Here is a 12,547-nt window from a genome sequence, read left to right on the forward strand (position 1 = left end):
AGTAAATAAGGTTGCTGGAGGTACAAGATGCTGTCTGGGTGATCCGTAATTGTCCTGAGGGGCCTTGAATGAGTGGGGTGGTGGCTGTGTACTTGCAGGTGATACAGCGAGCTCTGTTTCAAGGGAAAGTGCCTGGTGTGGATGGTTGCTGGGGGCGGTCAAGGGAGCTGTGAACAAGAAGGTTGCGCAGATTAGGTGGTTGGCGATATGAGATGATGGGGCGGTCAGAAAAGATGGCCCCAATGGAGGGATCATCCTGTAGGATGGAAAAGTTGTCATTAATAGTCCTGGGGATAGGAAGTGTGTTGGGGTGGTAGGGAAGCACCAAGGGAATGCGGTTGTTACGGCGGGAGTTCCTGATTGAGTTGATGGTCCGGGGGGTGTTTTTGGCTCGGTCAAGGGCCCTGTCAATCACACTGCTGGGGTATCCTCCATTGATGAAAAAAGAGTACATTTTAAGGGCTTGGTTCCGGAAATTGATAATAATATTGTCACAATAATATTGTCCACTGCAACACCCAGATGTTCAAAGATGACAAAGATTATTTTGAAAAAGCATTTAATCCTCTATGAAAGACTGGGCTGCATTTTAGAGATTTGAGCATGATGGTAGTTACTGTATGTCTTACTGCCCATTCATTATTAAGAATAATGAAAACATTTATTTTACAGCTTGCAAGAAAAATCAAGCGGACATTGTCTTCCTAATTGACAGCTCAGGGAGCATTAAATCCGAAGACTACCAAAAGATGAAGGATTTCATGAAAAAGATCATTCAAAAGTTAGATATTGGAAGAGACAAAGTGCGTATTGGTGCAAAGCAGTACTGTCACCTAGAACAGGATGAATTTGAACTGGATGATTACTCTCAAGCATCGGATTTAATGAAGGCTGTTGATGGCATGAACCAGCTAGGTGGAGGAACTCTGACTGGACAAGCCCTTCATTCAGTATCTAAAAATTTTCAAAAAGCACGTAAGGACGTCAATAAGATCCTTATTGTAATAACAGATGGTGAAGCTCAAGATGAAGTTCTACAACCTGCAGCAGCTCTGCGAAATGAGGGGATTTTTATTTTCTCAATTGGTGTTTTTGGTGCAAATTATGTTCAGCTGGAGGAAATAAGTGGCTCCCCGGCAAACATCTTTTACATTCAGAATTATGAAGCTTTATTTGGGATATTAGATAAGGTGATCTTTAGTATCTGCATTCCCAAGGAAGGTAAGTTGTTTCTACATGCATCACTTTCTTCTAAAAATACTAATCTCTAGAAAATGTGCTAATTGTTTCCTGGTTACAAAGTAACAAAGCAAAACAGTGTAACTTTCTGTGTGGTGAAATGCAATGTAATGGCAATATACATTATTACACGTAAAATTAAAGAAGATTAATTAAAGAACTTAATAACCTTTCTGTTGCCTTAGCCAGACAACAACCCTAGCGGCTTACTGATTAGGTAAATTCACTGGGAATGCCACTGAGATGGATATCCCTGATAATTAGCATATTCTGAGTCTGTGACACACACCAGGATGGTACCTTTAAGGGATTGATGTCCTGCCCTAGGCATCTCTTTGTCTGCAGAAACTGTAACCATTCCATAAATGCAGTGATTCTAGCTCAAATCCAAATCAGCCAATCATCCAAAAAACAACTAACAAATGAAGAAAATGCCGGGTGAGGAAGGACACTACAACTGATGACATGAGAACCGATCACCTGCTATGATTTCAGGATTTTATTAGGCATTGTAAGGACATAAGTTTTGCTCATTTTCTCTGCTCTGGCCTCTCAGTTGAAACCAGACTAAAGATTCAAACATGTGACTACGATCAGCATTGTCCAAGACAGGAAATTGAACTTTAGGTCACATGACAGGCCAAAAGAAAGAGTGGGTCTGCACCTTGCCAGAATTCTGCCAAATATTTTTCTTGGTAACAGGAAAAATCTAGTGATTCATTAACTTGATCAACTTGATCAACTAAATTGAAACAGATGGACCCTTTCGTCAACAGCCTGATCATCAGCATATAATCCTTAGTGCTAGACCACAGGATGAACCAAATCCTCAACACCTGTCATTCTCATAACTAGACCCAAGGCAGACTACTTGCACTGACTGTTTTAAAAAAGCCAAGTTCAGACCCCCCTAACACCGTATGGGACTTCATTGTGGGTTACCTCAGAGACTCTATTAACTAATTTCTTCAGACATTGAAGTTACTTGTTTCACTCTGGGAAGCATCTACTGTAGTCTTATCTCCAGTAGCTGTAGGAGAGGATCACAGCAGTTTTATCATCAATGGGGTTGGATATCCTTCAGTTTGAGTGCCAACAGAATGTTAACAAAATTGACATAATCCTTGAAGTAAAGGAAAAGCTAAAAATTGGAACAGTTAATTCCATGACTACTTTGTGGCTTTTTGGCTCCTAGAAATAAATCACACCAAATAGCAGCACAAATTCACTGATTCTTTCTTTCCTACTTGTTACTGGTATGCTCTATTAGTGGCTCCAAGGGACCATGTTTTTTAGTTTTTTTTTAAATGGCCTTTTCACGAGACACAAGCTCTATTGAACATTTAAGCATGAACTGGAATAGCCTGTTGCATCTGGGGCTCAGAGACCAGTGAACAGTCTTTCTGACTGTAAGACAAGCAGGAAAGCATCTGCGCCTGGTGTGACGTGCGTGTCACAGATTGATTGATTGTACTGCTTCCGAACGTAGTCTTACATGCTACTAACCTATGACCTTCGCAGTAGCCTCCTTGTTGAACAGCCTTGTTGAAGACAAATGTTAGTTGGAATAATGAAGTAAACTGTTTGGCTGTTCATTAAAATGTCAGAGCACTTGCTACTAAAAAAGGTTTTGTTATCTTCCTGGTATTTAAATTATAAGTGATGAAGTTCTTTTAATTTTAAACACTATATACTACTCAGTATTACTATTTTAACTACTAATACCAACTACTTTAAAATGATCTTGTTTAATCTACAGAATGCCTGGACATAAATGTTGCAGATATAATGTTTGTCATAGACACCTCTTCAAGTATCTCACCCACCAACTTTGAAAGCATGAAGGACTTCATGTATGCTGTGGTAAATAACTCGGACATTGGCGAAGATAAAGTACGGATTGGGGCCACCAGGTACAGCAATCAGACTGAGAAAGTCTTTGATTTGAAAGAAAACTTTGACAAGCAATCACTCATTCAAGCAATCAGAGGGATGACGCAATTAACAGGAGAGACGTACACAGCAGCAGCCATGAACTTTTCCATGGAGCGTTTGGGAGAAGCTTTTGGGGGGCGGAAGAAGGTCTCCCAGTTGCTTGTGACAGTGACAGATGGAAAATCCCACGACAGGAGTCTTTTGAACGAAACATCCCAGTACATCAGACAATCTGGTATTATCACCTATGCTATTGGAATAAAGAATGCATCGGAAGATGAACTTCTGGTCATTGGAGGCTCTGAAGATCATTACTTCTATGTGGAAGACTTTGATAAGTTGAAAGATATATATAAGAACTTTTCGTCAATAATCTGTAAAACTACCCCACCATGTGAGTAAACTTAAGCCAATCGCAGCTTCACATGCAATACATTTAAATGAATGCACTTATATTTACATACAGCCTTGTTAGAGCAAGGAGTGGGTGCTATGGGTTGTGGGATATAAGTAAAGAGTACTGTGCATCTGCATGTAGCACGATTCCCTGTATTTAGTGTACATTTAGAGTGAATTGTAAGGTTTTCTTGCCCACTAAAATCATGATGATATTTGAATGGTAATTTAAAAATATTGCTAAGACACCATAAGGCAAATACTATAGAAAAAGAAATCATGAAAAATATGTTTATTCTATAATTATTTAATTATTTGTTTTTAAATTCTATTTTCAGATTGTGAACATGGGGAGGTGGACATTGTCTTCTTAATTGATGGTTCTAGCAGCATTGACCCAGGAGATTTCGCCACCATGAAGACTTTTATAAGAAACGTGGCTGACGGTTTCGACATCACCAATGGAAAAGCACAAATTGGCCTAGCTCAGTACAGCCATCAATACACAAGACATTTCAATCTCGGTTCATTCAAAAGCAAATTGGCATTCGACAATGAAATAGACCAAACCCAACAGATCTATGGAAACACTTTAATAGGAGCCGCACTTGGAAATGTGAAAGAGTTCTTTACCAGGGCTGCCGGCAGCCGAAAACATAAGGGAGTTGAACAGTATTTACTTGTGATCACTGATGGAGAATCGCAGGATTCAGTCTCGCAGGCAGCTCAAGATCTCCGAAAAGACAATATAAACCTGTATGCATTAGGCGTAGGTAGAATGGATGCCACTCAGCTCACGGAGATTGCTGGAAGTCCGGACAGGGTGTATAAGGTAGACAATTTTGATCAACTGGACCACATTAAAAAGAGGCTTTCCAGAGATCTATGTGACCAACCGTTTAAGCCCACCAGTGAGTACTGAATGTTTTCAGTCAAGACTGTTAAATAAAATTGTTAGATATGTTGTCAAAATAGGACATGTTTGTTTAGGACAAAATAGGACATGTTTGTTTAAAGCATTTGAAATGTTACAGATGACCATAATCACATAATTTAAAATACACTGGGCACTGGATTTGTCCAAATCCAGCTTGTAAGACCTGTACTTTATAGATATTGTCTCTTATCAATGAGGTATAATTGGGAGCACAAAGAAAAAGCTAGGAAGTAGACTGGGAAAGAACTGCTTATTAAACTGCTAACTGTTAATATTTTTTATATTTTATTTTATGGAATCATAAATTCAACAAAAAATAGTAGTTAAAGTTTGGGTGCAATCCTTTTTTACAATTAAGCAATGGTTGAAAAAAGACCATAATCAATCTAAAGATTTTTTATGTTTATTAATTGTAAAATTCACTTTTATCTTATATCCCATTGTTTATTTCAAATGCTAAGTTTCTAAAAATACTAAAGTGTTATAATTAATTTTAAAAACATTTACTTTTAGATAACATAGAAAGGCCGTCGATGCTGAACAATTTAGTAATGCTGATTAGCTTAAGGCATGCACTGTATACAGAACCAAATACTGAAGACTTGTATGTTGTTATTAAATTTTTAACATATATCTACATTGTTTCTTTCAGACTGCAGTGTTGACATCGCAGTTGGTATTGACATTACAAACCAAGCAGTAGGGACATCATTACTTTCTGTCCAACATTACTTGGATGTATTCCTCCTCAATATTTTACAGGAAATTAACTCTCCTCATGAAGTTAGCTGTACTCCTTCATCGCCAATACAAATCAGTTTTGGGTTTAGTATTAACAACACAGATAAGGAGTATAATACCAAATTTCAAAACTTTAAAAAAGATTTCATTGATGATTTGATAAAACTAAGAGTCAAAGAGCCCTCTCTTCTTAATAAAGTATACCTGGAGTCCCTCTGGGAGAAGTTAAAACGTGAAACAAAATCAAACACCAAGGTGAGTGTTTATATTTCATAGTTGCAATTTGTGATTGTAATGCCAAGATACTGGCAATAGTGTATTTACTGCACTTAAACATAAGAGCTTCAATACCATCTTTTCATTGCATGCAAAAAGCAATTGTGTTTATTGTCAAACAAAATTGAATAATGTGACACTTCTGCCTATGCTATATAATGCAGTAATTTAACAATTTGGTTACAATTAACCTATAATGCTTAATTTTAACCTTTGGGACATTTTTATCATATTCAATATGATATATAATTAGCCTAATTGATGTGTCTTCATGCCTTCTGAATCTACAACCATAAGCAGAAGGAAATTCTAATTGTAAACAGCATGATAAAAAAAACACTTGTCTATTCTTGCACCTTTTGTTCTGTATTCAGGTACTTGTAAAAAGTTTGAGATTTGTTTTCACTTGTACAGTAGTACAGGGGCAAACACCTTAGACAACGGAGTAGTCTGCAAACCATAATTTTCCTGTCACATAAATGAATGCTACCCTTTCCTCAAGGCTATTATTTTAATTTTATGGCTACTTATCCATATTTATTGGCTTGGACACTGTTACCTACTTGGAATTAAATGAAACAAATACAATATGAAGCCAAATGTCTTCCAGTTTTGGTCACAGACAATGGTAGTATGCTGTACGGGGGACAAGGAATATTATTGTTGTATCTATTAAAAATGTTTAAAAATTTTAAAGAACTTGTACTACTTGCATTTAAATAGCATATGTTCCTATGTGATGGGATTTGTATCATTTGTCAGATAGTGTTTCATGAGGAATGATGACGCCCAAGAGTTAGATGTGTTTGAGCATGTTTATTGAGTGTTTAGATACAGCGACATTAAGCTTGACCCCATGTCTGAGAGTCAGCCCCTCAGCCACAGGAACAGGAGGCTGGGACGGCGGGGTGAAGCAACAGGCAGCTTCAGAGGTGCAGATGGGGAGGAAGAGGGATGAGACGAAGTGCAAAAAGAGCAAATGAGAAATGACGTTGAGAATGAGTGGGATTTCGACAGCTGGGAGAAAGCGGTTTGGTTGTCGTCACCCCTCTCGAAATTTCCAATATCATGGATGTATTAGTTTCACTCCACCTTCGCGCCTGCAGAAAGATATTGGGATAACCGCTTTGTCCCTTTCATGCAATGTAGTTGCAGTAAACGGCAAAATGAAAACCGAGTCATAAAGTCTAACGACACTAGGGAGGCAAGGAACCCTGATCGGACTGGATAAAACATCCATTCACTCATTCTAACTGCTTCTTGGGAGCCTGGGAGATCTCGGCCGGCAGCAGGTTCAAGGCAGGGTACACCCTGATACATAAAAGCATACTCTAGGTACAGTGCACAGCCCAGACAAAGATCCGGGAAGCACAGGAAAGTCGTTACCATTCCTATCGTACGGACAGCACCCACAGCCACCGTATACTCCATGCCATTCGTCATTTCAATTCGCTTCAGGTTATTAAAAAAGCACACTAGTTTCTTTTAGTGCTGCGTAATACTGCATAACTGCACTCGGTTGGTTATACCATTGGATCATTTAGGCCCACACCAAAATGTAGGGCCTTTTCATCATTCTTCCGTAGATGCTTTACTAATGCAAACTTCTTTATGTTTTTCCCCTGAATGTGTTATAGGAGGTTATATTATGAAACGGACCATCCCAGTGATGTTCATTACTTCGTGTTACTGTCTTTTAGGTCATACTCATCTTTACTGACGGACTGGATGAGAACATAGAGACACTTGAAGACACTTCTAAATGGCTGAGAGCACAAGGTATTCTGTGAAGGTTTCTGAAGGGACTGAAAGATGGAGCACAAGACAAGATATATACAAGTTTAGAGCATGCTGGAGAGTGTTGCATGATTTTCAGGTGTCAGATACATTTGTTTGTGTCTGATACACTCTGCATTTCCGGGAGAGTTTATACAGTAACCTTTAAAGTGGTCTGCTACAATGAAATATTTCACAATGGTAAATATACTCTCCAAATTGACCCATTTTGTAACTGTTGCTTATTCCTACACTATGTTTATTTGAAATTTTACACAAACATTCACGGTTTGATATTTGCTTTCGGCGACATACTGTAAGATCTGATTTTTAATTGACAAGTTAACGTCAATTAAAGATAATAAGGACGATGTAGCTTTTTAATCACAATCCCTGAAAGGTAACAATTCAGTATACTAACCAAGTGCTCTGATAAATAGTTAATATTTTGATTTTCCACTTGGTTGATTACAGGACTGGATGCCCTGATAACTGTTGCCCTAGGAGGAACTTCAGCTATTGACAATCTTAAATATATTGAGTTTGGAAGAGGATATGAATATGAGCCACAGCTGGTCATTGAAAACCATGCTACAAGTACATCCTTATATAAAATAATTGTACGTTTTTTATTGTTTTCTATAGGTTTCTGTGTTTGCAATGATTTTTTTTTAGATTTTTTGCTTTTTCCCATGGCCTAGAATTTAATCTATTTGAATTACCATCTTTACCCATGATTACCCGTTCAATGCAATATGTCATGAAAATTCTTGTGTACCTTTTTTGTAATTTTTTGTGTATACAGCAATCAAAAAATGTTTACCTCATTAAAGCAAGCATTTTAGTTGTTAATCTTTTAAAGGAAGTAGTAGTTGTATTTGTCTGGAAGTTCCTTATTCGAGCATACATTTTCTAATTGCTTCACCCAATTTAAGGTCACAGGGCAGTCAGAGCCTATCCTGGCCAGTAACGGGTGCAGGGCAGGCTACACCCTGGACGGGACACCAGTCCATCACAGAGCACACGCAGACACAGACACAGACACACACACAATCACACCAGGGTCAATTTTCCCGGAAGCCAATGACCCAATTTCACCAGAAGTCAATGACTCTACCCTCCAGTGACCCTACCAGTATGTCTTTGGATTCTGGGAGAAAACCTGAGCACCTGGAGGAGACTGAGGGAGAGCATGCAAACTCCAGATAGTCAGCGCTGCGAGGCAGCGATGCTGACCAGTGCACCGCCGTGCTGCCCCGTTGTGCCCTTATATTATTGTGAAATTGTTGTGACTACAAGGATCATGAATAAAATTTGTGAGTAACTTCTGTGGCCTCGTTGTGATAATGGTCACATAGGGGTGCTCTTGATGTCTTTCCCTGTAAAGAGAAAATGGTTAAGGTGATAACAATATTAGAGCAAAGCCACAGGAATAAACACTTAAAAAAATGTCTGTCCACATACATGTTAAATGTGTTGTTCTTATTTTTCAGAATTCACTTGCAGAAAAGTCCTGCTGTGAGCAGTGTTGTAGTTGCTTAGGCAGCAGAGGTCCTCTGGGCCCGTACGGTCTTCCAGGAAGAAAGGTAAAGATTATGAACTATAGGGTTATTCTTTTTTTTTCCTTTTCTAAAATATGACATCAAATTACTTTCTCTTTCATACCCCCGAAGTTTTCCCTGCCAGCTGGTAATCAATTCAGTGAACCACTACACTACACATCAATGAGGGGTGTGTGGAGGTAGAGTCCACCTCCTTGTTTGCAGTCTGTGTGTTTTCACCTTATGGTTCACATATTCACAAGCAGGAATGATCACTGCACTGCATGCTGAATCTGCAGGTCAGGCAATTTAGTCAACTGCACGGTCACTGCGCATACCTACAGCAGGTAAGGTCTCATCACAACAAAACAGAGCGATTTAAACAGACATGGTTACGCACAGGTAGCAGGTTAAGGGAAACGCATCTCAGTTCAGTCTGAAACAGATGTGAACGCTAACAGTATAAATATTTATATCTTACTGAGAATATATACTGTACTGTATGCGTTTGCGAATAAGGACCTAAAACAGCCACAGGGTCTAAGATCCGACCTGTGAAGTGTCCTGTCCTTTACTACATTCTCCTCATTGCAGCAAAATGCTCAACACCTCCTGCTTTCTTCTTTTTCCTCAGGGTGCACCAGGTCCTGAAGGGAATGTAGGCCACATGGGAGACGAAGGACCACCTGTAAGCTCTTTAGTTTGACTCATCAATACGCCCACTACTGCACGGATGACAGGCTTGTTTCTGCCTTTTTTCAAAGTGTTTCCAGTACTTGATTAAGAGTAAACACCAGCGGTCAGGATGAGGAATGGTGTTGGTTTCAGAACAATGGCAGGGAAGATATATGGCATCATTAGCATGGGCTACTGTAGTTCCTTTGTAGTTGAGATTTTGCAGATTTCACAAATATGGGAGGATATTATATACCACACCTCCGTGAAGACCCATTCTCCAGAATTCACGGATAAGCAATCATTTTGATATGTTGGTGTGCCTGTATGTGTAAGGATCGCCAAGTTTCCAGAAACAGCACAAATAATGCCAACAAGGTTTCGGACATGTTGAAAATGGACTACAGCATTTGTTTCATGCGCATAACTGCCTCTTTTGTAACCAAAAAGTGTTCACTAATGTGCTCATAAACACTTTGCAATATTAAGCTTGGCTGACACTGTCCATTACTGACCCAGTGGATTTAGTCTTATGTTGTTTGTTCGAAATTAAGCAGGAACTCTAAAGATTTAAGTAGTTCAGGTGAGACATACCCTCATACCCGAAGAAGGCTCCACAGCCGAACCGTTATGTTTTCTTTCTTCTCTTGTCAGCATGGAATAAACCTATTACTTGTTACTCTAAAGATTTGATGCATTAAACGATAAATCACCCTTGATTTGACAGGGCACACGCGGGTCTCCTGGGTTGCCTGGCTCAGCAGGATCGACTGGATGTGATGGATTAAGAGGCTTGAAGGTAAAAACACAGAAACATGTGCAGTATTTCCTGTAACTGTATGCTAAGAATATGCCTCAGTAGCTTTGAAAAGTCAGAGAAGGAAATTAGGAAAGAAATATTATATGAGCGTAATTCCAAAGGCAGTTTCACATCTGCTCCTTGCTATAAGCCAGAGGAACTGGATCACCTTGCCTCCCCCTGCACACATATCCTCAGGTTTCTCCAGAGTTTGTTGTTACAGTAGGCACTGAGTAAGTCTGCTGGTGTTCTTAGGACAGGCGGGTAATTTCGGCTCAGTGGGGCATCTCTGGCACCCAGCTAGTCTTTATTTTAGTGATGCGCCCTGTCCTATAATATGGATTAGGGTCCAATTTTTCACATTGTCAGCGTTGTATTTTTCTGCAGCTCCAAAGTGTGCACCCCTCTTTCGTATCTCAATTTCTGTCAAGGCCTTTGAGTGGTTATGTGTGTGTTTAACATAAAACCATTCCTCTATTTTCTATAATCTTCGGAGACATCATTCTGGTTCAGTATTTGATTCTCAGTAAGAAGTTCAAGTGACAAATAGATTTGTTGTTACTGATTGATTTTCTTTTTCTTTATCAACAGGGAGCTAGAGGTTCATCAGGAGAAAAGGTAAAACATATTTATCCACCATTTATCTAATTCTTTGTCTTCCTGTGACAGACAAAAGCCACTTCCAGGAGATTCTGTGTATTAAGATCAAATGAATCCTTGTCCTCATGTTGTAAGTAGCCTTGTGAATATGACTGAATCAGTTAAGAATAGGGAAGCATAACAAATAAGCAAGATGGTCCAAGTCTCTAACTTTAAATGATCCTTTAGCAGCTTTTCCAGTTTCAAGATACTTTCAGAATGCTTAATGAACAGTGCTTTAACCTAAATGAACATATTTTAATTATTTTATTGAAACTACTTGGATCTGTGCATCATATGGGAGTTGGAGCAGAAACATGTACAGACTATAACTGTCCACTGGAAAACAATTAATTAGTTAATAAAGTCAAGACGAGGTATTTTCTCGTTTTTTGCACGAATAAAAAGCTTTATTTTTTATGCTTTTCGAAATGCTGCCTGGTCCTGGAATTCACTCCCGATGTATAATCCTGCATGAATTTGGTTTGTGTCTCCAGGGGCAACGAGGGGAAGACGGACTGGATGGTATCCAAGGAAAGGAGGTCAATATTACAGATTTAAGTTATAGATAATTAACTTCAGGCTTTGTTATGCGACACATTATACATGTTGTGTTGTTGTGTCTTCTTGCACAGGGTGCTAACGGATTTCCTGGGCAGAAGGGAGAGCATGGCGTTCCAGGCAGAGTGGTAACCTACAGTATCTACAATGGCCAATTTCTCACACGATTACTTTCAAAATCCTCTATTTTTAAAAGAAAGTCACTTTTTTTTCCTGAACGTGAGGAATCTCCAGGCACATCTCCTGAATCACATGTAGTGGGTTTTGCAGTTTAAACTTTTAAGATTTGTCAAAATAACAGGAGTGATCTTTAAAACAAAATTGGAGCCGACTTGCTTATTTGTTTTAAAGTTCTGTTGTTGTGCCTGCCAGACATAATACTAATATTACTCGGCTGGAATAACATCAAAATCATCTTGAGACACGTTAACTTGCCAGATTTCTTGTTTGTTTTTTTTTTATTCCTTTTATTTATGAGAGTTTTGGCATGTGTGCAATCCCAGTTTTGCTAACAGTAAAGGGGTGAGTCCTGAAAGCTCTGCCATTTTCATTTAGAGTTTTTATTGCCACAGTAAAAGAAAACTACTACTCTTGTCCTGAAAATAGCTTGAGTTTGTTGAGTTTTGGTCTGAATTATTTCCTCAGGCTCTTTTCCTTTGGCATCTTATAACGGCTTTGGTATCTGTTTTATTTAATGTTAATACACAGCCCCTCTAAAGATCTTCACTGCAACAAAAATGTTAGAATGCAGCAAAGAATGGGTTTATTTGCATTTGAAATCAAAGGTTCCCTTACGTAAGTCCGCTGTCCCCATAAATGTCAAAATGAGATTGCTGGCTTAAAATGACAGTGAAAGGAAAAGGTTTCACTGCTTTATTTCCTTACAGTACTGATGGCTTAAAACTAAATAATTTGAGCTGTACAAATACTACAAGAACATAATGGTGACGATCAATATCCATTCATTTAGTATTCTGCATATTTTATGTATTCTGCGTGCATGTTATATATTGTACTATATGTATCCTTCAC

The 12,547-nt window shown here is 38.8% G+C and overlaps 1 protein-coding gene across 1 annotated transcript in view; it reads left to right on the forward strand.

Moving 5' to 3' along the window:
• Positions 1-12,547, forward strand: part of LOC107078566 (collagen alpha-6(VI) chain) — a 51,742-nt gene that overhangs the window by 13,981 nt on the left and 25,214 nt on the right. The window contains exons 7-18 of the mRNA XM_015356882.2: positions 673-1,221; positions 2,999-3,568; positions 3,909-4,481; positions 5,160-5,503; positions 7,225-7,303; positions 7,775-7,920; positions 8,794-8,886; positions 9,476-9,529; positions 10,244-10,315; positions 10,907-10,933; positions 11,452-11,496; positions 11,590-11,643. Coding sequence (XP_015212368.2) covers positions 673-1,221; positions 2,999-3,568; positions 3,909-4,481; positions 5,160-5,503; positions 7,225-7,303; positions 7,775-7,920; positions 8,794-8,886; positions 9,476-9,529; positions 10,244-10,315; positions 10,907-10,933; positions 11,452-11,496; positions 11,590-11,643 — 2,606 coding nt within the window. The remainder of the gene's footprint in view (positions 1-672; positions 1,222-2,998; positions 3,569-3,908; positions 4,482-5,159; positions 5,504-7,224; positions 7,304-7,774; positions 7,921-8,793; positions 8,887-9,475; positions 9,530-10,243; positions 10,316-10,906; positions 10,934-11,451; positions 11,497-11,589; positions 11,644-12,547) is intronic.

The sequence above is a fragment of the Lepisosteus oculatus genome, chromosome 10 (assembly GCF_040954835.1).
Source record: "Lepisosteus oculatus isolate fLepOcu1 chromosome 10, fLepOcu1.hap2, whole genome shotgun sequence".
NCBI classification, from domain to species: Eukaryota; Metazoa; Chordata; class Actinopteri; order Semionotiformes; family Lepisosteidae; genus Lepisosteus; species Lepisosteus oculatus.